Below are 27,032 nucleotides of genomic sequence, written 5' to 3' on the forward strand. Positions count from 1 at the left end.
GTCCTGTGCAGATGCTGGAGGGGGCCCCTCAGATTTCACACATCAGAGCAGACCCCTTCCCCACCCATGGCCCCCAGGAATGTGCCCTGCTACGAACAGTCAAGGATCCCATCAAACTGACCGACCGACTTGAGTCTACAAGTCAGTTTGCGCCGGCATCAGAGGGAGGCGATTTTTTCATCCAGCATCATGAAGCCTTACAGAGGGAATGAACTGCATGATCTCTTCCCCACATCAGGCCAGACCAGTCAAATAGTAAATTACATTTTATTTCATTTACAGAGAGAAGTTGGGGCCTAAAGGTGACATTGTACAAACAGCACACAGGTGAGGAGCACCAGGAAAAGCCGGTTATAAATATGCCCATGTGCCCGGTGGCGGTGGGGTGAGCGCAGAGGCCCAGCGTGGTGGTCCGGGAAGGAGCTGGCTCCCAGAGAGCGTCTCCCTGCTCCTGTCTGGGTCGAGACAATTCTCTTGCACCGCAGCAGCCCCCGCCCCACCATGGCCACCGGGGCCCAGCACACCCCCACAGGCCCAGCACAGTGAGGAAGGAGAGTTCCCTTTAAGATCTCAGCAGCAGGAGTGCAGGAGGAGAGATCCTTCCCGGGTCTGGTGGTTGTTCCTGGAGGGGGCGGCCGGGGTGGGGGCGGGGGCAGACAGCAGCCCTCCCTCTCCTTCGTGGGCTGGATAATTAAAAATCCCAGTCAGGATGCTGGCCAAATGAATTGTCCTGTTCATCCTGATTTCTTCTGATCCACAAATCTACACAGTCCCCTGCAGTGAGTTCTGGAACCTTCCCTGGCCCTGGAGTGCCTACGGTGATCTGCAATTCGCAGTGAGGATGTGGGTGTCGCTCCCAGCAGGTGCTCAGGTGCGGGGCAGTGGGGCCCTCCAGGGCCAGGAGCTACAGCAGCTTGACGTAGTTCTGTGGAATCAGCCCCCTCTTGCCATCCAGAGTCCCTTCCAGCCAGCCAGGCTCCCTTGAAGCTTGTACTAAAAAGGAAGAGAAAGCACTCACCAACGTGCTGTGTTTGCTCGTCTCACAGACTCGACCAGGGAGGGGTCCGTGGAGAATGGGGCCCCCTTCCAGAATATCTAGTCACAAATCTCCACAAGGGTTCCATATGGGCTCTGCCATCCTGGATGGCCACACAACCTAACCCACCTACCTTCGGATAATAGGTCTCACTGGTCCCCCAGCCCCTTCCAACCACCGTGTGAAAGCTTCTCGGGGAACTTCCTACCTTACAGGGTGCAGCACAGCGTTCCCCTGCTTCATGTTAAAGCCAGGCTTCTTACTGGTCTGCTGCACAGGGTCTCGGCCCCCTTCTCCAGCAGCCCCTCACATTCTACCAGCCCATCATGCATGTCAACCAATGGTCCAGAGAAATCCCAGCTCGGACTCCAGGCCTTTGCCTGCAGTGTCTTCTTCCCAGAATGCCCTTCCCCCACTTCTTCACCAGGTGATCCTCTCTTTAGAGACCTGGGTGGCTCCTCCGCGGCGGAGTCCACCTCCAACCTTCTCAGCATTGACATGCCTTACACGCATCATCCAGGCACTGGTCTAACTTCCGTGCCAGATGGGGAGGTCCAGAGAGCAGGCCTGGGCCTTACACATCTGGGCACAGTGTCCATAAATACCCATGATGGACACATAAGGGAATGACCACGGCTGGACAGCAAAGGGCACAGGGTCAAGGTCCTCATCAGCAGAGTTTGGAAATCAAATACTGAGACATTTCTAGCCCCTAACTGTGGCCCCCAACCATGGCCAGGAGCAGGAGAGGTATCACGGGCCTACAGGAGCCAGCTCTGAAATGGGCTTCTGATCCCAACACGAGAACCATTTTATATCAAAACCAAGTGCCTCACACTCAAGCACAACACACAACTGCAGACAACCTCCTCTTCCCTTGTTATTTATTTGAATGCTGATTGCAATTCAGCAAACTGAATTTACGGTTCACTTATATGTAGCAACTTCCAACTTGGAAGACCTGATAAAATTCTAGGGTCCTTTGCAGTGAAGTAGCCATTCAATCCCCCTCCCTTGGAAGAGACGTGTGATTCCAGCTGTCTGCATTAGACTGGCCTTGTTTTTTCCTTACATTCACCATACCTATGGCTTCAAGGCCTATATGCTACACAGGCCTCCTGAATGCTCTTCTCCCCCTGCCCAAGCCCGGACAGCACCTCGGGAGTCCGCTTCAGCCTTCCCTCCTGCTGGGACATCACCAGGGCCCCAGACCAGATCAGAGACCCCAGCCATTCACCCTCCACATTCAGTGCATGAAAGAGCCGTGAACCCCTCCTACTTCAGGCCACAACACAAGAGCATACAATGTATACATAACACATCATGAGAATTCACAAGCACAGCACCTAGCACAGTGTCAGACACATAATCATTGGTATAAAAAAAAATGAATCAACACATGACAGAGATGTGCTCTCAAGGTGATGTGGAACCTTCCTCTTGCCCTGGATGACCTTCACCCTAACACTGTTTCTCAAAGGCTTCTCACCAAACGCTCAAGCTGGCCAAGCACCAAGGTGCAATCATCATCAAGGAAAAGGACTTGAAGCCTATGCAGAAGCATTGTCAGAGATGTGACTATGTGGCCCCAGAGTGGAAAGGGGCTCAGGGCTTCAGTGAGAGGCCAGAGGAAACTGCAGACTAGCATGTGATGGCGAGTACCACTGGGGAATGGCTTAACCCCCAGGAGTTGATACATAACCAACCTGCGGGTGCTTGTTTCTCCTCCTGAGTGAGCATGTCACACACACACGCACGGAATCTAGGCTCTAATAAAGGACAAGCTGGGCGGAAGGGAAAGGTGCTCTCCCACCACGTGGGGAAAGAGGTGCTTGAGTAGGAAACCAGGGGCAGCTGGGAACTCTGCCCCAGGACAGGCCAGACACCAGTGCACACCCTCATTCACTTCTTCCCAGCCTTCACCTCCCTAGAAGGTAAAAGCCAGTAGCAAAACAAATGTCACCTAGGGAGGGGATCAAGAGCCTAAAGGTTGCCAAGCCCAGATCATGGGTGGGGTGGAATGGGATGGAAAAGGCTGAACCCCTGACACACGGCAGCTCAGAGGCTGCAGGTGAAGACTGAGAACGTCTTCCTCCCTCTCTAGAAGCACTGAACCCCAAATACCCACCCCAGGCTCTTCTCTATGCTTAGTTTACCAAACGGCTTCTGCCAGCAGCAATGCAGTGGTTGATTTTGTCAACTTGGCTAGGCAGCAGCATCCAGAGAGTCGGTCAAACATCATTCTAGATATTTCTGACTCCTGAATGGTTGCAGGACCTTGGATAATTTACCCATTCTCTCAGAGCCTCCGCGTTCATCCCTCCGTGTTCAGGTAAATGATAGCTCATTAGAAAAAAACTCGGGTTCTCTCATTTAGCGTAATAACCTATACATGTGACAAATGTTTAAGTCATTGAAATTTCATCATAGTGTGATAAACACCAAATTAGAAACTGCACCATGCCCACAGGGAGGCTTGTGGTAGCTAAGCCCACAGTTAAAATAGTTCTATCACGTGCCCTATTCCAAATAATATACTATTTATTTTTCTTATTTGTTTAACCAGAATCACATTATACACCATATTTTACTGAATGATCACATTAACATATATTCACAAGCATTCCTAATCTTGTAAGAAAACTAGTTTAGTAATAAACGATTAAGTAATATCAGCACAATTTTTTCAATAAAAGTTTCCCCTCACTTTTTTGTTAAAAAAAAAAACAATTAGCATAAATTAAACATTACTACCCTAGGTGCACATATAACTACCTGACCCTTGTGATTCTCCATCATATACAATCAGAATGAGAAGTTATGCTCCATTTCTGTATGTGTCAAAGTGCATTCTACTGTCATGTATGACTAATTATAAAAAATTTAAAAAGACAATTAGTATAAAATCTGTAATGTTTATGTGATGGAATATGGTATTATCATCTGGTATTTAAGATCTTTCAAGATTCCCCGTTAGGAAGATATCTAGAAATAAAATTGCTGGCTTGTGGGGTCTATACATGATCCACTCTCCAAGATAATGCCAAACAGCTTCTTAAGGATTATTCTATTTGAGACCTTTAAAGTGTAATCACCAGCAGCTTTTAATGATTACTCTAGCCTACACCTGCTGCTCCCCAAGCAATGAAGACATCTTGTCTACATGTGAAAGCCAGCAAAGCCTGGGATCCACAGGAAACCAGCTTGCTGCTGAGCGTGGACCAGCTCCTGGTGATCCTGTGCCCAGCTAGGACTCTGGTCCTGCTGGGAAGCCCTGGGTAAGCAACCACTTCCCATCAGATTACAGAGTCTGCAGGGCCACCAGCAAAATCTACTTTGGGGGTTCCCCAGGTCCAGAGAAAAGGGAAAGGCCCCTGGGGCAGTGACAGGAACAGCAGCTGCCCTGAGACCTTACAAACAGAGCCCTCCTGGTGGGTTATAGAAGTGCAGATACAAATCTTCAGCAAGAATTCGAACTTAGCACTGGCCCAAGCAGAAGAGCAAGGCATGGTTACAGAGCTACATAGTTACTAAAAGATCCCTTTCCACACTCTGGTTTAGGACTCCTCACTGCTATAAATATTCCAAACCATATAAGTACAGACACTACAGCCCAGGGGTCACTCTGACCCGGGTTTTGTTTTCACCAAAGGCCACTAAATGTCATAAGCTGGATTTCTTGGTTGCCTGAAGGAGTACAAAAGGGAATGCACTGCAGGAGCATGGATCCTATGAATACTGGCGGTTCCTACTGGGTGAGTGACAAAGGAAAAGGGTCTTGGATATTTTGGGAACACTGAAGTGTTGTTGGTCTCAAGAAAGGGGCTGTTCCCGGTGACATTCCAGTGGTCCAAGTTGTAAACGGTGGCCACTTTGAGCACTGGCATCTCCACAGAAGTTGTGGTCATAAGATGCACCCCTCAGTCTTGCTGTGCTGGTCAGAAGGGAAGACCCCCGCGGCCACTGGAGGAAGGACTCCACCCGATGTGTTCTGAGCAAGCACATGCTTTTAGCTGGCTGCGAGGTCAACTGTGCACAGAATAGGAAGGTATAAACACACAACTTCCTGTGCCCTTTAAGAAGCATCCCCAGGGAACAGCAAGTTTCACTGTGCCACTCTGAATGCCTCCCATTAAGATTCTCTGCACCACTATGAAAGAATCAAAGAGGAACCCGCAAGATGCACTGCTCACGGAAAAGGAGATGCTCACATATTTGGGCGTGGAGAAGGCATCAACAAGGCATTTTGGGAGTAGAGAATCTTGAGGAGGGACTGAGGAACTACTGACACACCCTGGGTGCCCCAGCCGGCAAATCTAGCCAGAGCTGGACACCACCACTCCAGGCACCAAATGACTTGGCTGAGAACGTGGCCATATCCACGGCACTTCACTGTGTGCTCAGTGGGACATCCTGGTCAGCAACATGTCCCTCAAACGTCTGCATCACCCAATGCCCCACCTTCTAGGAACCCAAAAGCTCTCCTGATATCACAGCCATCAGGAAGACACCCGTGGAGACCAAATGAAGAATTTGATGCACAGAACACTTAAGGAAACCGTCCAGGGTCACAGAGAACGAGCAAAAGCTGAGGGCCGATCTTAGACAAAACAGCTGCATGTATTTAATGTACTTTTTCCTTTAAAAACATGGTGAGGGACCTGGGATTGTGGCTCAGTGGTAGAGCGCCTGCCTCACAGGTGTGAGGCTCTGGGTTCGATCCTCAGCACCACATAAAAATAAACAAAATTAAAGTATTTTTAAAAGACATGCTGAGAATCCGGTATGTATGTGTGCATTTATGTTTGCATAGACACAGACTCTTCTTTTAGGAAGTTTTGCAAGTCACTGAGGACCTTCAGAGCTAGAGATTCCAAATCTCCTAATCGGTCAGCCTTTCCACTTCCCTGTGTGCTAGCAGACCTGAATCTGGTTTAGTCATGAGACCCTCATTTACATGGCTTTGGCCCCAGAGGGTATGTCTTATGCCCAGGGAGATTCTCACTGGTCTAAGTCACTCCTGGTGATAGGTTTAAAGTGAGCATTTGACACAGTTCTGACTACTGAGATGTGAAGGAAGGTAAAGTAGGAAGAAAATTCTGGAAAATTTTTTCTCATTCTTTAAAAAAAAAAAAAAAAGAACATAAGAATGAAACACTCTCGTCAGCTAGAATTGAGAGGGCCACAATGCCTAGAACAGCGGCAGCCACCTTGCTTCTACCAGGAAAACAAGTCCAAGGCCCACATCCACAAGTTAACAACATTTTAATGGAGAGTTAGAAATACTTTGGTCTTTGATGACTTCTTCCAGAATATGAATTAATCAACCCTGAAACACTCTGCATGCTGACTTATGATCCTAAAAGCTAATCCATTTGTATGACTGATTAGTCAGTTGCATCGATTATTTTTACTTGCAGCCTAAGGCATCGTTGTAAGACACACCTTCAACCAAGGAAACTATATCATAAACAGTACTGTACAAGGGATTTCGGAGAACCCTAACTGGATCCAAACACGTAAAGCAAAAATACTTCACCATTTCTTGAATGGGTGAATTTCAATACTATCATCTCAGCTTTCCCAACTGCCATCTACTATGCCACTGTGTGACAGGCCTAGAACAAGGCATCTGTGTGGCCACACTCTCCTGGCAAAACTTTATGCATGCATGGTAGGGTGATGAGAAATGATCTTGCTTCTAACCCAAGAACAAAATTTTTCCACAAAGTATAACCCTGTTGTACAGGGGGTGTCGATGTTCTGATGCTATCAGAGTCTCTGGCTCTCAGGAGCACGTACAAACACACATAGAAATCTATTCTAAATGAGGCAACATCCTTTCTAAAAAAATAATTGCCAGCAAATACTGCATTACTGACGACACACCACCATAGGCACTGCGTGGATATATTGCAGAGACTCCAAACATGCTGGCTAATCAGCCCTTCCATTCCAAACATCCAAGGTTCGCCCAGCTTCCCCCGAATTCTTCTGGGGAGCTCCACCCACACACAACATCACTGTTTCCACAGCAACCAATGAATTTCATAATGAGCGGGACTAGAGAGGGTAGACATCAGGAGCCAGGGGGAAAAAAATACACTGAACCATAAGAGAAATTTCTAAAATATTAAACCAAGTATAGCTGCAAAATGCTTGTGCGAAAAATATTAAATCCTCAAAAAGCTACACCCTTGTTCCAACATGCAAAGCCAATACCCATATCTAGAGATTCACATACGGTTCAAGTTGGCAAAAACGTGAAGCGCGAGATGGTGAGGGGATTATAAATCAAAATGCTCTGCACATGAGACTCCTTTCTGAGAGCACAGATTTGGTAAAACTGAAGCATTTGGGAGGCTTGGTTAGGGAGACCCAGAAAACAAAGGAAGCAAATCAGAAGTGTTAACTCCAGGTGGCTCTAGCTTCTTTCCATGAGGACCAAGGACCTCAAGGAAGATCCCCACAAGGTAAAAGGACTGTGGAATAATCAAGACGAGAGCAGAAATGGGATCCAAGACCGGGAACAGGGTGCTCAGGGCCTGGGAGCCAAAGGGGTCAGCGCTCTCCTGTCCAGATCATCAAAAGATCACCACAATATACACAGAATGTACACAACTGTGAACTCCATGTGGAGGTATCCTGGGGTGACAGAACACATCTCACCATGAACATCCTGCTAATACTTACCATCCTCAAAAATTGCTCCTATTTCAAAAGACAGTTCCGAGCTGTGTTCTGCTTCGCATGGGTACACTGCACGGGCCTTCCGACTGACAACGCTGCAGGAGGGACAGAAAAAGACTCAATGAAAATGTGGAAAACCCGTGGGGAGTGAGGCCTCCCAGTTCCTGGACCCCATTTCCTAAATCTTACTTATACATCACCAGTGGGGTAGCTCCTTCTGAAAAAGAAGGGTTCAGGGCTCTGAACATGAGGCCAAGCCACCATACTTGATTTTCAAGTAAATGACAGGTTTCCAATGCAAACCTTTCCTGCGGATGCTCTCTGGGAAGCTGTCACTGAAGCACCTCACCTAACTCTCCCCCTGCCTGGTGGGATGCCGTTTCCTATTGCTGAGCATGGCCGAGACCACACAGCATGGTGGTTCCTGAGCACTTCAGCTGTGCATTAGGAAATGCACCAGCACGTGGAGCCAGAGGCCAGCAGCAAAGGGAAATGGAATGCACGTGCGTGTGCACACACACACTTACACACAAAGTGGGGTCACAGTGAGCCACTGACCCCGTGTGTGTGTGTGTGTGTGTGTGTGTGTGTGTGTGTGTGTGTGTGTGTGGACTACACTGGAAGGAGCTTGTCCTTCCGACTTGGGTCATCTTTATTTCGACTCCTTTCTCCAGAAAGGCACACCAGGCTAGTTTTTCACCCCCTCATCTGAACATCCTCTGTGCCCTTATGGAAAAGGATGGACACCAGACAGCCAGTTCCAAACTCATGCAGAAGAAAATGTCCCACCTCGCTGGAGCAGGGAAAGCCACTAATGCCAAGATACCCAGGCAGGCAGGTATGCTGAAGGCCAGCTCTACTAAACGGCATGTAAGTTAATTTTTCTAGAGTCCAGTTTGCTCTCCTTTAAAACAAATAATGTGTTTTATATTCATGTACAAGAAGTTCTTCCTAAATAAATGATTTCATAAATGCACAACCAGCACCAAAAAGTCAGTAGGTTCGAGCAGATTGCATAGAAGGCAAATTCCTCTGAAGAAAGTACCTCTGGCCCTGTGTATCCAAGAGTTTCCAACTGCATTTTCAACCAACCATGGATCAAATATCTTACTTAAACAAACTGCATCTGAACTGAATACGTACACACAATTTTCTTGTCACTATGGGTTAACAACTATTTACATAACATTTTTACTGTATTAGCTATGGCATGAGTATACAGGAGGACATGTGTAGTTTATATGCCAAGACTACATCATTGCATATAAGGAACTTGAGCCACTGGTTCAGTTTGGTATGTACAGAGCATCCTGGAACCAGGACTCCCCAGAGGATACTGAGAGGACTGTACTTGGTATTGAACTGAGGCACAGCCTGATACAGAGTCATAAGCACTGTCCTTAAAGTTCAGGATGCTGGGGCGGGGGGCCCTGGACAAGCTGCTTTATAATTGGAGCACACAAGTCCATCAAGCACCATCTGTGTGCCACCATCATATTTTATATCACACTCCACATACCTTTCCGGCGGCTTGTCCACTATGGTAGCAGCAGGAGAGAGGGGGAAGGTTGATGTTCTGGGTGAAGGAGGTGTGATAGCCGGGTTGGAGCTCGGTGTGGTTGGAGACTGTGGGTTAAGCCACTGGACCATAGATGGCCGGGTCTGGCTTGGACTAAGGACAGAAGTTTGAAGGAGAGGATTACTGGACAGAAGACGTGGAACATCGAATGCACAACAGCCCAGTCCTGGATGGCCAGGGTGCCAGCTCCAGACTGGTGGGGAACAGAGTCCACTCTGCACCCTTCTGAGACTACAGTCCAAATGATACCAACCCACCCCCAAACGAGCCACAACCCCAAACTAGAGATATGGTCATTGTGCTTCTCTAGGTCTGTGGTCAACCCAATCTTGTCTAATTCAGCACCATATCAGTTCACTACTTAGAAAACCAAAGTCAAATTGCTCCAGTGATCTGGACTTAGAGGCACAGATGTTCCAGATATTCCTTCTCTTCCAGTGAAAAGTAGATCTTTGAAGACTTGGAACTGCACACCCCTTAACAGTTCCAAATTTCAAAAAGCTAAAGACTCCTGGAGAGAGTTTAAACAACAAACACATATTGATCAGAATTATTTCTCAAGTATCTTAGACCTGTAGCTTTGGGACTATGGTAACACCGAGAGACTCGAAAACATAGCTTCAAAAGCTGCCTATTTCCATCTGTTATTTATTACTTTTTTTTTTTTTGGCAGTGCTGGGAATTGAACCCATGACCTTGTACGTGGTAGGAAAGCTGCACTCAGCCCCTCATTCAGTCACTTGCAACAACACACAGGTGTTCACCATTCGCCAACCCTAGATGCTCTTTACCACAAACATAGCCTCTTCAGCTCAAAGCAATTTCTTGAAGCAGCTTCCTTGTCCTTCCCCATATTTCTGGGCACAGTTTTGACTGCTTATTTTATAACAGAACTGATCCCATATTCTATCCATTTTTACTGCACCGTAGTCCCACGATGCCCCTTCCTCTCCAGGAGAACGACCCTCTCACTGCCTTCATGCCATCAGAGAACAATCCATCTCAACCTTCCCAGATGCTTCTTCTGCCTGTGTGTGGAAATCAGGTCCACGACTCGTTTTGTATCCCTCACAGAGCCAGGATGAGCACCAGGCACAGGCAGCCTTCACCCAACATTTGTGCAACCAAGTGAAAAGTTCTAAAGCCCAAACTGGATTTTACAAATCAGGTGCATGAAGTACTGCACTACTGACTTGGTGGATATTTAACACACAGGGCAGGGGGCAGAGTGGGGGGCATTCAAAACACATTATTCTTTGAAGAACTTATTTACAATTCCTCTACCTGGTCATTGATTTGGGAGTCGTAAAACCCATTTTATCCCAAGCCAAGAAACTATAAATCTTCAAATGATATGAATCACCAGCTACAAAAGTCACTCCATTCTTCGGTGGAAAATAAACCTTTAATGTTGTCTTACTAATCAGGAAGGGAAAGAACAGAGAGGGATGAGTGATGCTCTGACAGGGAATTTAAGGCCACAGTTAGCCAAACAATCACCATTTAATTTCCCAGCAATTATTCCAGGTGCTTGGAGGGTGGTGGTGGTGAAAGATGAGATGTTGTACCACACCCCCAGCAGCTCTGCCTCGTCATAAATAGTCAAGTGATTAAAGGATCGCCATCCATCTGCTTGGAGGGAGGACAGCTAAAGGGTGGAGATAAACAATGTGCCTATATTTATAAGGCTCTTCCAAAATAAAGACCATAAATTGTATAGCTATCATCTACTTAATTCTCATATCTTACTTGATAAAGAAAATATGTTTTTTCTCCCTTTTTTGGGGGGGAGGGGCACTCCCCTTAATCTTTGTAAAGAATAGTGGAAAGAACAGTTGCAGAAAGTAAAAGACTTGTCCCTTAGCTTGGTTTTCTCCATTTTGTCCCAAATTAGGAACTCAGAATCAACAAAATTCACCTGTTTTACCTTCTGTGACATGTGCTGTGTCATGCAGAAATGACCAGTTCAGCAAGATAACCTTTCAGACTTCTCACTTTGGCCTAAATTTGCCCTTGTGAGTTTTCCCATACTATCTCAGAAGCCTCAGCCAGATGCTTCTCTGGAATTCAGAATCCCACATGGGCACAAATTTGGGGAGCTGTAATATCCATAGGAGGCAGCAGGACACAAGGCTGATCTATGGAGATGAGGCCAAAGCCTCAGGGAGAAGTGGAAGCCCTGTGAAAGAGGAGACCACGCAGCCAACCAAGGGCTCGGAAACAAAAACTGCTTGACCAGACAAGACTCCTTCCACAGAAAGAGTGGGGAAGAGTGAGAAATGAGAAAACAAAAACTCAACTCATACACCACGAGTCCACGCCTCCCACAGCAGAGGGCGGGGGCGGCCTGGCCCAGGGGTGTCCCCCAAAGGCACACTCTAACTTTCCAAAAGCAGAAATGTGTGGATATGAGCTTTGTCATATAGCCATCTCCTCCTCCTCTGGGTACTATTTTTATAATAAGGGATCAAAACATTTTTCATAGTGAATACTGTAAAACATCATATCTATTTTCTCAAAGAGTAGTACAGAATGATATTAGTCTTAAAAGAGGTTTCTGATCTGATCTTTCCCTTCTTTGATTTATGACAATCTGAAGGAACACCAGGCACTGGGGGACAGCAGGCAGTTGTTTCCAACCTGGGTTCCCGGAAAGAACAGAGCCCTAAGGCATCCGTGTCTGTAACGCTTCAGCCACCCTCCCACCAGTTACAATGGCTCTACCCGCACACTGGAGGGAGACAGTTCTCCAGGGTCTCCTAGTTTTTGCATGTGTACTGAACAGGAAGCGCAACCACCATGGGTCCAGATTCTATTTTTCAGGATATCTGTGGGGCAAACAGCCTTGGAAGACAGAGATTGTGTGTGTGTGAAAAAAGAATGTTTTACCTCTCAGAAAAGATTTGGGTTTTCCAAGGGCTGGGTTCCTGACTAGAATATTCCACAGGAATGCGTTAGGACCCAGGCTGCAGCCCCCTGTGGGAAAGGGGAACTGGGAACGGATACAAGAGCACTTAAAGAAGTGTTTTGAGTACTGTTAATATCTCTGATCAAGAGAGTCATTTTGAGTATTCTCTGATTCAGAGGAGAACCCGGCTGACCAAATCTTTGTGTAAAAAATCAAAAACGAGAACAATTTATAAATCTAGTATAGACTAGAACACGGTGAAAATAGTTGGAGTGTCCTCCACGTGGTGAAAATAGTTGAAGTGTTCTCCACCACTTTTCAAATATAAATGTTTAAAAACTTCTATGTATTTCCTTCTTTCCACTGCCCCTTTAAGGATATCTAATGGCAAGACTGGCGTGGGCACAAACCACCAGTTCTATTTAATGATGAGCTACTGACCGATCACAAAAAGTACCTAAGTGCCACAAGTCTCTCCAAAGCCAAGTTGTGGTTTACAAAGATGGAGAAATAAGTCAACTCTTCCTGAAAAGCTCAGAAACCACAGTCACCAAAACAGAAATGGATTAAAGAGAACTACTAAAATCCGCTTGCCATTCTTCCAATTTATACTGAAAGAATCTCCTGCAGTGGTACGACTCCATTTAAATGCCCATATTGCCACCTGCCTTTAAGGAGACCACTTCCATCTCAACATGAAAAGGAAGCATTTCGCTAGGAAAATAGAAAGATTTCAAAGTTGCTAACTTAGAAACACATTCCTGAAAACATGCATAGTGATAATCCGCATGGCTTTTCCAAAGGCAGGAGGACTGGGGCAGTGGAGGACTTGGGGAGGGACAGGCAGGGACACAAGATGCATTTGCCTGAGTAAAGAGGGAATTTGGCTAGAAAAAGCAGCAATACTCGAGCTTGGGAAAGCACGGTCACATTTCAGGGAAAGACCCTATAGGTTTCGTGGTGCTAAGGAAAAACAAACATGGCATTAGGACAGTGGCTGTCTACATGTGCACTTTACAGAGTTTATTTGTATAAAATGTACAAATCAGCAGTCCAGGCTGCTGCTGATTCAAACTATGATCCAAGCTCCTCCAATAACAGACTCTGTGCTCCATGCATACTAAAACCTTTCTGGCTTCAGAAAAGCACAGACATTTCAGAAAGGCGGGAGGAGGCAAGGACCTTCACTGTTCCAACTCAGTCACCAGCTGCACTAGTCCCCAGAGAACTCCTGTGCCTAACAAACATGTCCTGCACAGCAAAGATGGGTCAGGCCTTGGGCAGTGCCGGTGACACACATCCTCATCCCAGGATCTCAGAGCACCGAGTACAATTTAAAATTCCAAGGGGGAGAGCCAAGAAAACAGTATCAAGAAACGACTGCTTATCTGAAATGACTAAATTTTCCAAATACCACGATATCAGACTAGAGCTATATGATATCAGAATCAAAGCAGAAGTTCGCACTGGAATGAAAGATTTTTAAAACCTCATTTGCAAGGTCTCCGAGCAGGAGCGAACACATTAGTGAAATGATCTTTCATGGCAGTCTGGGAAATGTACAGCATAAGTCTAGAACAGCTGTCCTGGGCAAAAGTGTTTGAAAATGTTAATAAAGACAGAAGGAAATATTGTAGATCTGTATATTATAGAGAAATCTCTGTTCAAATAAATGCCATAGTTATTCCTTAAGCGCCAGAGAAGGAGGATTCTGCAGCAAGCACAGTGTTCGGTTCCAAATGAGCACATCATCGAGTGGGGGCAGAGACGCAGAGAAGCCAATGCCTGTGGCAGTCACCATGATCCACAGGGTCAGACAGGAAGGCCCTCACTGCCCACTGGGAGAGTCTGACATGCGCTCATTCCATCATCACTCAGGGTTTCGGCTGGGGACACCCAGGGACTATGACAGTAGCTGCTCTCCAGGACACCCAGCCAAGTAAGTGGGGAAAGAACAATTAACGACCACAACACAGTGTGATGAATGCCACAGGGAAACCTGGACAGGGGCCCTCAGGGAACCAGAGGGGGGAGCATCCTCCCATCACCTGGCTTTCCGGAGGTGGCAGAGTCGCCAGAGGCTGATGTGATCCTTGCCAATATCATCCTCACCTCCCCCATCCAGGTTTGTGTGGGCCACCACTGTACGCTGTCCGGCACTGTGCAGGACACAACACACGTGCACTGATCCACCAGGGATTCCATCATATCATGACACATGAGATGAATGAATCTAAGAAACGTGGGAGTGATCTGATCCAGGTCACATCAACAGCAAACCTTGTTGTGACAAACGGCACTCAAGTCCTCAGTGGCTGGAACAGAACATGAGGAGAACAGGAAGAGATTATGAGTGCAGACACTCAGGAGGCAGAGCCAGGGCTAAAGGCAGGGAGGCCTACAGAGGGACAGTAACCATATGAATGACGAGCACAGGACACTTCATCGCTCTATGGAGAGCCTCGGGTTTCAAAGCTGGTATTGCCACTTGCTGGCTATCTGCCCATTTGCATATCATCACCATCTCCCTAAGCCTTTTTCATTTTTGGAGGGGGTGGGGGGTGGGGTGGGTTAAATAAAAGAAAGGATGCAACTTTCTTTCTAGAGGCTGTGCTAAAAAGAAAGAGAATGAGCGCCCCCCAGAGGCTGCTACACAGTGGGTGCAACTAGCCCGTGCCGGGGTCATCTGCAACTGAAACTGAAGTTTTGCCAAGTAACTTAAACTCTCCTCAAGTAAAATAGAGAAGGTCATTATCCATCACCTGGGCCACTGTGAGATTTAAGTAAGATACCAGGTATAAAGCACATGACCGTGATAGGAGTACAGTAAGCAGCCTATAAATGAAGTCCTCATTGCTGGCTGAATTTCTGAGTCAGACCCACCTCTGGTTCTAGCGTTACATCATCACTAAGGAACCATTTTCTTACCCAAAGATAGTCATTGACTTAGGTCAAAAAGGAGAATTTACAAAGAAACAAAGTGGATCTCACCCTTTTAAAAAGGAAAGAAAAAAAGGTTATTAAATTCAATGTGGCTCCCTGGTTTGAATTCCAGAACAGAAAAGGAGCATTAGAGGAAAAACTGGTGAAATCTATATGAAATCTGTAGTGTCACTATCAGAACTGCACCAACACTTTTTTAATAAAAAGTACAATGATCCTAAGATATTTACAGGAGGGAAAGATAGATGGAGGGTCCATGGGAATGTGTACTATCTTCATAACTTTAAATCTAAAACTATCCCCCCCCAAAAAAATTTTCTTAAACAATAGATAAGAAAAAAACCAAATAGACTTTTTCATCACGGAAAAACTAAAGATCTTTTCAAATTATGATCACACACCTGAAAGCATCCAAAACCCATAAGGTTGGTTTGATGCCAAGAAAATATGTGTGAATGTTCCATTTAAAAAAAAAAAAATTACCTGCCTGTAATCCTAGCTACTCAGTAGGCTGAGGCAGGAGGGTTGCAAGTTTGAGAGCAGCTTTGGCACCTTCATGAGACCTTGTATTAAAATAAAAACAATAGAAAGGGAGGGGGTTGTAGCTCAGTGGTAGAACACCCGAGTTCAATCCCCAGTACCAGGGGGAAGAAAATTCACCTGCAGCATCCGTTGAGTAACAGGTGGTGGTTCCCTGCTACTCTTGAAACCAGGTTTTAAGCTATGTGGGCTTTTCCAAACAGACTGTGGGTTTTAGATCAGAGTGAGCTGACGTCTTTTATAAAGGGCCGTACAGGAAGCACTTCGGGCCTTTGCTGGCCGTGGGACCGCTCTCACAACTACCCAAGTCTGTCATCATGGTACGGCAACAACAGCCACAGACAAAACACAAATGTCTTGAGTGTGGCTGTGCTCCAATAAAACTTTATTTATAAAGACAGGTGGTCATGGGCCACAGCACTGACCCATGAATTAAAAGGACTGGTGGAAGAGGTGAAGAAAACACTCCCCGAAACCCTCCTGGGTCCTCAGGGGCTCAGTGGCAGGGCCCCCTGGTGTGTGCTGACAGCCCACCTGCAAGTACCCAGTGCTTCACTGGGACAAAAACGTTCTTTGCTCCCCAGCTCTTCTCAGGCAGGAGGGAGCTGGCCAATCCAGCCAGCCGGCTTATACAAGTAATTATTTGTTAACCCTTGAGGAAAAACCAAAGCCACAAACACAAACAAAACAAAACCAAAAAACAGGAGGTAGGTGGTCAGGCAGGGGAGGAGGAGTGTGGAAGAAATCCCTAGTGACTTGTGCAGGGCATGGCTACAGATGAGTCCTCCACCTGTGGCATGCGGAGGCTCCCAGGTGGCTTTCCTCCATCTCGTTATCTGACGTCTTACAAAGGTCACTCCCAGGGTGAGCGTTTCCAGTTTTGCCAGAAGACAACTGTCTTAGAATTGTATCTCTGACCCATCTCCCCCTCAGCTAGTACTCCTTGAATCCCGTTTTTCCTTCCTTCCAGGTGGACTGTTGTGGAATCAGGTAAGAGGGTTGAACTTGAAGCTAAACAGAAAAGGAACTATAGCTTCCTTTCATAAAAATTATGGGGCTTTAAAGATCTGAGGGCTGCAGTCCTGCAGGGTCACTAATTGGAGTGTTTCTACCTACACGATTCTCATGTGGGAAAGAGGAGCAGCTAATGTGAGAGCTGAAGATACAAATGGGGCTACAGAAGGAGCACCAAACTGCTCAGGTCAGAGACTCCTGTGGTTACTTAATGAGCAGATGGGTGAGTTACCTATTGGGACAAGGCAGTCACCCATCCTGCTCAAAATGATTTACAGACTTGGCTGGATCCCAGGGGGATCCCTGTGCCTTGGCCATATGGCACCCAAGGGTCCTTTCTCAGGGACTCACAGAGAGGCTAGGAGAGGAGGCCATGCTGAGCTCTCCAATCACAGCTAACAACATCAACGAGTAGGGCTTTTCCCAGACTTCAAAGGCAATGTCCTTAGCTACTGTGTTCATGCAGCTGATGAACGAGGAAGTTGAGGTCAAGATAAACTAAGAAGATCAAATGAGGCTCTCAGGGAAAGGAAAATCCCAACAGGTAAGCGTGCAGGGGAGCAGGGATTGGGTTTTATTACATGCAATATGTTGAAACCTCACAACAATCAGGGGGTGGGTAATATTATTCCCTTTTCGGATAATCTTGCTAAGTCTTGGTTTGCTTAAATAACCTACATAAGACCTTCAAGGATTTAAGAAGCCGAAGGAGGATGCAAAGCCTGGCCTGTTTGACTCTAAATCAACACTTTACCTGTCTCAATTGCCTCCCAACTTATACAGAAAGCTCATGAGTCCCCTGCTTTATTTAGATATAGAGACATAGCCAAATGATTCTTGAACAGGAAATATATTAAAAAATGGCATCAAGTTTAAAAAAATAAAAACTTTACTGGAAGAAAAAAAAAACTACAAGACTAAAGCAAAGCTAATTCTTTTTGAAGTATTAAACAATAGGTAAGCTACTATTAAATTCAAACCTGTGCATTTATTGTAGAAGGTCGATTTTTCACCATGAAACATTATAGAAAATTATATAGATAATTACTATTCTAGCTTAAAAATAAAACCTCCAAATTCCAGAATCTGTAGTTACAACCTGGCAAAGAAAGACATGTTTTAGGCTATACTTAAGTGCCAAACAAGCAATACAAATACCAAAATCACCCTAGCCAGCCACAACACTTGTGTACTACAGGAGGTAAGGGCTGGGCAGTTGGAATGCTGAGGTTTCTACACAAAGCTGGAGAGAAGAATGTTAGGGTCTGTAAACAAGTCAGGATGGCGCCTGGCATTTTGCCAGAGGGAGTGGTTTGTGAAGGAACTCCAGGGAGCCATTAAGTGTGGAGATTCCTTATTGGTTGACTGCTGTATCTAGTTTATGTTAATTAAGATAAGCTGTATGGAATGTATATATACCCCTCCTGTTCTACAATAAACGGCTCCCACTCCTGCTGTATCAATCTACACAAGTTGCTCATCCCCCCCCCCCATTATTTTGCTGCAGCCAGACTGCGGCAGAAGAATTCAAAGAAAAGTGCAGGACCAGAAGTTGTACTCCCAAAATGGCTTCAAGCAGACATTTATGGTCAATGGCCAAGTAGACAAGCCCCTGTGATTAGCATCAAGAACTTTACTGAAGCCAAAGGGAGACAATGAACATTGTATTCCTCATTAAAAGACCATGGACACAGCTCTATTGCAAATACCAAATTTCCAAGTGTCTCCGCTCTGCCAAGAGGCAAGATAACCCTCCTCCCCAATTCCCAGTCAAGGCATAGCTGATGAAAAAACAGCTTCAAGTGCTTACTCCCCACAGATAATTATCAACCACAGACACATGGCCAATGTAGGGTCAGTCCCCCTTCAAAACAAGGGCAGCAACCAGCTGAAAGTCACGCTAGTCAGACTAGGTTTCAGAATCAAAGAGGTCAGGGTTGGGAGAACACCTACAATATGAACAACTACCCAAATCCATCTAGACAATTTCAAACTCTAGAGTTCATAACCCACTTCAATCTAATGTATGAAATATGATATGTCAAGAGCTTTGTAATGTTGTGAACAACCAATAAAAAAAAAAGAAAAAAATTTCAAACTCTATGGTAAACAATTAAGAAAACCATAAGTCACTGGGGCAGAAAGGGCAGGGGTCAAACTCCACCTATACCCTGAGTAGCCTGGGCCAGTCCCCCTGTGTCCTTTGTGCCCTGGTTTCCCTATCTTTAAAAATGAAGACATTTCTACCCCACAGGTTCATGAGAGCACAGCTAACACAAAGTCCAGTGGCCCACAGTACCTAATGCTCCATGGTCTTTGATTCTAAGAAATGTAAGAGGGTAACTAATCAAACCTGTCTCTAGTCTCAAACCACCAACCTCTACTAATGCAAAGATTCTCTCTCTCATCGTCAGTCCCACAAGAGGCACAGAAAGGAGCTAATGTCTGAAAAGAATTTAAAAGGCTGCTATGAGCTCACAGCAAGGTGATATGCAACCCCTGACCACTTGTTCCCTGTTCCTCCTTAGACTTCACTTTGAACTCTGAGTCCACCCTGAGGCTGTTGCTCTCTTCATTATGGAAGCAGGTGCTGGTCCTAATGCCTTCTTTACAGTACCGAGTAGCAGAAAGCACATCCTTATCTACGGTCCTGCTACAGAGCTCAATCTACGGAACCTACCACTGCTGAGGGCCATTACCAAGTAGGAATGACGCATCGAAATTTCCTTGCCAAGCGTACCCCATGCTGCTTAGAGGACATTCGATGGGACATTGCATGCATGCTTTAATAAAGTGACCTTGCTCAAGGACCAAGGCAGATCCGGGTTTAGAGCTGATCAGGTTTGAGGAAGTAACCGGCTCCTTGAGTTTAAGGCGTTGCCAGTTTAAGATAATGGGTTTTAGGGAAGTTGGAAGTTGAAGATTATTGCTGGGATTAGGGTGTTTCTGCTGCTTGTTCCCGTTGAGTTCTTGTGAGATTAAAATGGGATTTGGAGAGAGCCTCGTGGAGTAGGTGAAGTGTGCGGGCAGACGGCAGAACGCGTTTGCCCCTGGACCTGTGTGGAGGCTGTGTGAGAGCGGGAATAAAGAATTGCTGTTTGAACCTGCAAAGGTGTGTGGTGGCTCGTGATTCTGGTGCCAAGCCGAGACATTGGCCTTTGGCATACCACATTCTGTAACCAAGGCCAACTTAGGGGTAAACAGAGAAAATTTGCTAGCCTTATTAGGTAACGATCTCCCCAAGAGCCAGTAAAGATGCTGGAAATTCCATGATGGGCTGTTCATTCCTTTGGTTTAAGTGTGACCCTCCCCTGATCTCTTTCTAAATTTACATACTTTCTTCCCTCTATTACAAAAGCAATATGTGTTTTAGTTGTGAGCAAGAAAACAGAGATGCAAAGAAATAAATTCCTTTTTATTCTTTAAATATGTATTTTTAGCTGTAGGTGGACACAATACTTTTATTTATTTATTTTTATGTGGTCCTCAGGACTGAACCCAGTGCCTCATTTATGCTAGGCAAGCGATCTACCACTGAGCCACAACCCAGCCCTCCTTTTTTCCTTTGTGAAATAATTATCATGGGATTATGGCCAAAATATTGAGATGCTAATTTCTAGAGTGAACTGATTGTCCTGGTTCAACAGAAACCAGGAGCCCTGAAATCACAGAATGCATAGATGGGGCTGGGAAAGTGCGGCTCAGTGGTGCAGTGCCTCCAAGAGAGGGGCCCTGCTTTGGACCCCCAACACAAACAGCAGAGCATGGGAACAAAAGCACACGCAGCTGGAAAGGCCTCTTGGAAGGGGAAGGGAGACAGAAATGAAGGGTGAAGAGGAAGGAAGAAAGTGAAGACTACATGACCACTGACCCATAATTTCTAAAAACGTCGCCAAAATCCTCAGAAATCTGTTCAAAAACTGTTTAAAATGATTACCTTTCTGAATTTCAGACACATCATTTATGATTTATTGTCACATTCTGAGCCACAAATCATATTTAAGGGTTACTTTGGCATCTCACCGCAAAATTCATCACCATGCTAAGAAGAAGTCTTGGAGCAATAGCCAAGTAATTTGAAATGCCAAGCAGGTACCTTTGGGAAACCTCAAAACTTTGTTTAAACATGCCCAATTTAAAGAAGCAAGTGATTTCATTGACAAGAGTAAAAATGGTAACCAGTGAGGGCACCCAAGGTATGTAGATAACATGCACGAGGCTCTCTATGGGAAGAAGAGTAAATTATCGGGCACTTTCAAATAACACAGGGTTGGGGGCACAGCTCAGTGGTAAACAATGTGCTTAGCATGCATAAGGTCCAGCAGCAAATAAATAACCACCTAACTCAACTCTGGGTAGACATGGTCTCTGGAGCACACACTGGCTGGGGGCAATAGCTTAGAATAGATGCTCTTCAATACCTTAATATTCAGGATAAACAAAGCCAAGCCTCTCAGTGGATAGAAAGAAAAGCACTCCCTCCTGACCTGCTAGACCCAGAGTAAGATGCACTTCAGGGTACCACCTCCCCAGCTAGAAAGAGCTGTTCTAGCATGCTACCATTTTGAACATGGCAGAAAGGGAAGTATGCCTTTTCATTTGAAATCTGCAGAGGAAGCAGAGAGCAATGCCCCGTATTTCTTAAAAGAGATTTTCTTTTGTGGCAGGGAACCTAAAAGGATTACTTGTCAAGGACCTGGCTCCATCAATTACAACTGAGGAAAACCTGTTTAGAGAAAACTACTTTATTGGGAGGTGGGGGATCCTTTGGAACATTTGAAATATCTTGACCTATGATGTAATGTCCTCCAAGGAAACTGAGCTAGCAATTCTTCACTGGCAATGAAGTCACCCATCACCTTACTGAGTGTACAGGTAAGTAATAGCTCTAGATTGATTGACTGCAGTGAATAATACCCACAAGTCATAAACATCAGCAGAAACCCAAGAAATCCAATTCTGCCTATTTTCCACCTGCCAGAGGCCACAGCTGTATTTACACACTACTTCTATCAGATCACAGCTACTGTAGGTTTTCCTCTGCAAATGTGCTTTCCAATGGCAGAGGCTGTGGGATTTCTACATAACAGGGAGACAGGGGTCCTCTGTGATTCACATGTATGTGGACTCCATTCCTTAGGACCTAAGATAAAGTGTTGGTTTTCGAACATTCAGTCAACCACAGTAGTTGAAAATCAAGTGGCACAGGTAGTCTCCTTTTCAAAGCCCTGGACAAAGTTTTAATGACTCCATAGCAACTTTAGAACAATCAGCATTTACTAAGAACCCGTTATAGCCAAAACTGTATATCTGGTACACCAAGATGAAAAGTGAGCAAAAGAAGAGAACCACACACAACAAAAACTAAATTTATAAGTGCTAAGGAAACAAAGAAAAATGCTGTAAAGAGAAAACAGCAAGACAAAGTCTGCAGAATTCCTGGAAAAAAAAAATTAATCTTTCTAAGGGAAGAAAGATGATGAGCTAGAAACCAAACATAGTGGCCGAAGAGACACGCAATGATATTCAGAAAGACGTGCTTTCCAGAAGGGAAGCATTTTTATAAGCACATAATTAAGAAATTAGTTACCAATAACTATGTCAATATCACAAACGAAAGTTCAAAGCATATAAGTTCCAAAAATCAAATTCATACCACTGGGAATTCTATGACCAAGCTTGGGGTAAGGGAAAAATTAAATGTAAAGATACATACATGCATACCACATAAATGTCAAATACTACTAAAAGGCAAATATTAACTAATGCTCAAAGGCAGTATTTTCTTAATGCCAAATAATAAGTGTTTTAAAAAATGCATGTTCTCATGTGGAAGATAAAACGACTGATCTCAAAGAAGTAGAGGAGAAGGAGGATTAGAGACTGGATGAATTTGACATTGTGGTGCACGCCTGTTATTCCAGTGGTTTGGGAGGCCAAGGCATGAGAATTCCAAGTTCAAAGCCAGCCTCAGCAAGTTAGTGAGGCAAAAAGCAACTCAGTGAAATATATATTATATATTAAAAAGGCTGGGGATGTGGCTCAGTGGTTAAGTACCCCTGGGTTTAATCCCTGGTACCAAAAAAAAAGAAAAAAAACTGGGGGGAGGTGAGAGGGGTGGAGGGAGGTATTTAATGGGTGCTGGGTTACAGGTGGGCCAGAATAATAATTTCTAATGCGCTATGGCACAGGGGGGTAACTAGTCAACAACTGGTTTTATGTTTCAAAATAGCTAATACAGATGATCTAGAATATTCCCAAAACAAAGAAATGATAAGTGTTTGAGATAACAGAGTACTCACTACTCTGACCTGATTGTTGTACATTATATAAATGTATTGAAATGTCACACCATACCCCACAAATATATAATTGTATCAATAAAAAATAAAAACATGAGAAAAAACAGGGAAAAGAAATCACTTATCCTAATTACAGTCATCAGAAAAGATGTCCATAATTAATATATGAACCACACAAGGAGGGAGAGACAACAGACTCCAGGCCAGGGCTCACCCATCATAACCTTAACCTGGGAAGTTGTTAGAAATACAGGCTTTAAGACCAATTCTCAGACCTACTGAATCATCAGCTCTGGGATAGAGCCCAGAGAGTTATTTTTATTTTTTTGTGTTCTTAAAAGCAGACCCAGGGCCTCATGCACACTAAACACGTGCTCTACCAGCTCGTGGATACAGATTTTAATAAGCCCTACAGGTGATTCTGAGATGTGTTCAAATTTGAGGAATAGTCACACCAAAGATAAATCTGGGCTGATACTCTCCCAAGTAAATCCTTTAAAACACATGCCAGCAGCAATCTAATGCTTAAGAGAAACAGAAATGCATTTCATCCACTGCATGAGGAAAGTCAAGTTCTTGAAATAGGAGCAATTCTACATTATAACAAACCTCCCTCCCGGATCCGCTTCCACTACTTCCCGCCCCCACCCCTTTTGGCCTCTGGAAACTAGAGTGCTTTTCATGACATTTTCAAATGTGTATGAATAGGAAGCTGGGGAATTTCACTCCTCATTTGATTTATGACCAAAAATATCAGGCTCTTCTTGTTTCAGGCCCGGATGTGTTGTGAATTCAACGCCATCCCATGGCTCATAATGTCACTTTTCTGCAGAGCCACTATGGAAGAAAAATAACCGACTAAACTGTTCTCCTCTGACTGAGATATACACTTACTGAAAGAAATAATTAGGGATCTGGTTCTCACTAAAACACACACAGGCTAAATTCCACCTCCAGTTCAGCCAGGGCTAGAGTTTCTGAGTTCCTGTGCAACTGATGTTATGGTTACTAGTAGTAATAAAGTGAGAGACTTTTTTAAAAAAAAAATTATTTTATATGTATTTTTAGTTGTTAATGGACCTTTATTTATATGTGGTGTTGAGAATCAAACCCAGTGCCTCACACATGCTAGGCAAGCACTCTACCACTGAGCCACCAAAGAGACTTTTTATAGTGGATAAAGAGTAGTAAAGGTGACAAGCAAAATTTGAGAAACACATATTTAAATCCACCATAAACAATTTTTGGCATGTAAATAAACATATATGACTATCTTGGGGTGAGGAGGGACACGGGGTGCCTCTGGAGAATGTGTTTCCATAATTAGCGTTCCACTGAGATTTTAGGTAAGCTTCTCAGAGTCTTCAGGTCACCCCAAAATTTCAATATGCCAGATTTCTCCTGGTCTCTCTTAATACTTAATAAGTTCATAATGATTTCATGTGAATCCAGCTGTAACTATAAAAAGCCAAGTAATGTGAGGAACAATTTCCAATCCATTTAAAGTCCCAAGAATGCCCAACTGGGGTCAGATGACATCATTATCTACAATTTATTTTAAGCAACTTTGGTTTAAAAAATGTTTTACTACTCTCTGGGTGAATTATAAATATATTTTTGGTTATGACTTGATTGACTAATCAAGTAATGTCTTGTAATTGTTAGTGAAGTTGTTTTTGTCTTCTCCGAGCATTTGTTTAAAACTGCATGCCCTTTAGAGATCCCGCCCACTCTGAATTTGCACTCACTCTGTTGCCTGAGTCAACACAGCAAGAGAAAACCTCATGTAATCAAGCAAGTCCAAGGTATTTGGTATTAGTATGATTTGTACTAATATGCCTAAGCTGATCTGCACATGTCTGGCACTAAATCAAAGAGAAGAGACAGTCAGATGTCATTCATCAAGTCTCTATTATGCAAGAAGCTAAGGAGTAAAATTGGCCAGAATGCTAACACAAAGCTGTCAAAAAATCATATGCCTGAAATATTCCCTAGATAATTGTGAAAGACTATCCGTCACCATGCATATATCCTCATCTCTCTCAAAGTTTGCATAACTAGGGAGAAAACATCCCAAGAATGACAGTAACAAATTTCCTTTGTATGTCCCCAAACTGCCACAAACTGAACCTACATCAGATGTGAGGTAGCACCCATTACCCCTTCTAGACAGGGAACATGGAGAAAATATGCAGAAAAGGTTTTGATTTATGGCCCTTCTCCCTCAGGAGCACCACTGTAGAGAGAAAGGGTCCTTGGATCTAGTGTCCTGGGTGCCCACTGGCCATGTAAACATCAAAAGATGGTCACGGTGTTCCTCCACCCGGCACCAAACCCCAGCACAGCAACTTACGTGGTGGATGTCCACTCCCCACAGCTCCCTCCATCTGACAGAAGGTGGTTTCTCTCTGGTCCAGGAGGCCCATGAACAGTTGCACTCGTGGGCGATGGGGAGGACAGCGAGTCCTGACTGCCGGTGGGGGTGTCCTCCTTAGGAAGATTGGGATTGTCACCTAGGCGGAAAAGAACAAGTTTCAAACAACCTCAGAAGAAAAAATAACCACTAATAATTACATGGCATTACTTGATTAGTCAATCAAATTATATTCCAAATTACATTTACAATTCAGCCTGAGAGTATTTGGGTGTCCTGTCTTTGAAGGTGTGTGGGAGGTTATGCGCACGCAGGTGCATGTGTTTAACCAAAAATGCTTAAAATAAACCACAGGTTCCTGTCGTTTAGATCTGAAGTGTCCCTTAAAGTCCTGTGTGTTAAAGGCTTCGCCCCAGCCTGTGGTCCCAGGGGGAGGCCGCAGAACTTTTAGAAGGTAGGACTTTGTGGGAGGTCTTCTGGTTTGGGGGGTGTGCCCTTGGAGGAAACAGTGAGACCCCGGCCCTCACCTCTTCCTCTCATTCCTTCCCAGCCAACAGCTTTTCTCTGCCACATGCTCCCTGTCCTCATGACCTGCCTCACCACAGGCCAAAAGCAAAGGGGCCAATGAGTCATGGACTTCTACCTCTAAAACTGTGAACCATAAACAATCTTCTCTCTGTAAAAGCAGATTTACCTCAGGTGTTGTGACAGAAAGAATGACCAGTAAGAGATGAAGAAAACACAATCATCAAAATGAGACCACACAGAAGACGAAAGCATCAACCACCACCACCACGGTGACTTCCTAACCTAAAAGGAGCCCAGGTTAGGTGACATCATCGAGGCAGCCCAGGCAGCCAGCCAGGCCACACTGTCTGACCTCTCACTGGCTAGTCACCTGTTGGTTCTTTAAGCAGTCTCAGTCACTACTTAGCACATAATAAATTAAACAACTCTAAAAGGACCTCACCTTCTGAGCTGGTGTCTTGGATTACAATCTGTAATACCCAACTTATTAAAACCCCAGACACAGGGAAACTCCCATTTCCCTGTGAGCATCAGGGAAGATGGTATATCAAGAATCAGTAAAGCAACACTTCCTAAATGAGTTGTGTGGCTTATGCTTTCACAGAGGAACGACATTTAGTGTCATGTGTAGACCTATGGCCCTGGTTAGAAAACGCAAGAGACAGAAAGCTGGGGAGCCCAGTAACATCTGGTTCCCTCAAAACATCAGCTACCATGAAATGCACCAGCACTGCACCTAGTAGAGCTTGGCTCTTCAGTCCAAGCCATAGCCCCTATTAAATTTAACTCCTCCAGGGTGCCTTACAGAGGTAGCAGTTTTGAGAACACTAACTTAGCCTCCACTGCAGAGGTTATGGGTCATAACAGTTGGTCAACAAACTGCTGTGGAAGCACACGATACATGAGGTTCCTAACTCAGCCAGCAAGAGGCTCTAGCTAAGACTTCAGACCTCCTCAGTCCAGGGCCCTTGATACTAGGTACACATGAATGCTAGGAACAGTAAAGAACTTTCTTAGATGAATTTCATTTCTAAAAATGAAGCACAAGAGAAATTCCAGGCTCTAAAGCTAGAGTCAAGATGGCTAGTCTTGAAAACTAAGTGTAGACAATGAATCTT

At 44.8% G+C, this 27,032-nt stretch overlaps 2 protein-coding genes across 3 annotated transcripts in view; one reads left to right on the plus strand and one right to left on the minus strand.

The window, feature by feature from the left end:
• Positions 1-725, plus strand: part of Nr3c2 (nuclear receptor subfamily 3 group C member 2) — a 335,377-nt gene extending 334,652 nt beyond the window's left edge. The window contains exon 10 of the mRNA XM_078022055.1: positions 283-725. Coding sequence (XP_077878181.1) covers positions 283-300 — 18 coding nt within the window. The 3' untranslated portion in view covers positions 301-725. The remainder of the gene's footprint in view (positions 1-282) is intronic.
• Positions 254-27,032, minus strand: part of Arhgap10 (Rho GTPase activating protein 10) — a 290,987-nt gene continuing 264,208 nt past the window's right edge. Inside the window, exons 20-23 of one of the 2 annotated variants that reach the window (XM_005327533.5) lie at positions 25,366-25,525; positions 9,246-9,398; positions 7,730-7,821; positions 254-993 (exon numbers count right to left, since the gene is read on the minus strand). In XM_005327533.5, coding sequence (XP_005327590.2) covers positions 905-993; positions 7,730-7,821; positions 9,246-9,398; positions 25,366-25,525 — 494 coding nt within the window. In that variant the 3' untranslated portion in view covers positions 254-904. The remainder of the gene's footprint in view (positions 994-7,729; positions 7,822-9,245; positions 9,399-25,365; positions 25,526-27,032) is intronic. The other variant, XM_040293220.2, reaches the window with a different exon arrangement.

The sequence above is a fragment of the Ictidomys tridecemlineatus genome, chromosome 9 (assembly GCF_052094955.1).
Source record: "Ictidomys tridecemlineatus isolate mIctTri1 chromosome 9, mIctTri1.hap1, whole genome shotgun sequence".
In the NCBI taxonomy this organism is placed as follows: Eukaryota; Metazoa; Chordata; class Mammalia; order Rodentia; family Sciuridae; genus Ictidomys; species Ictidomys tridecemlineatus.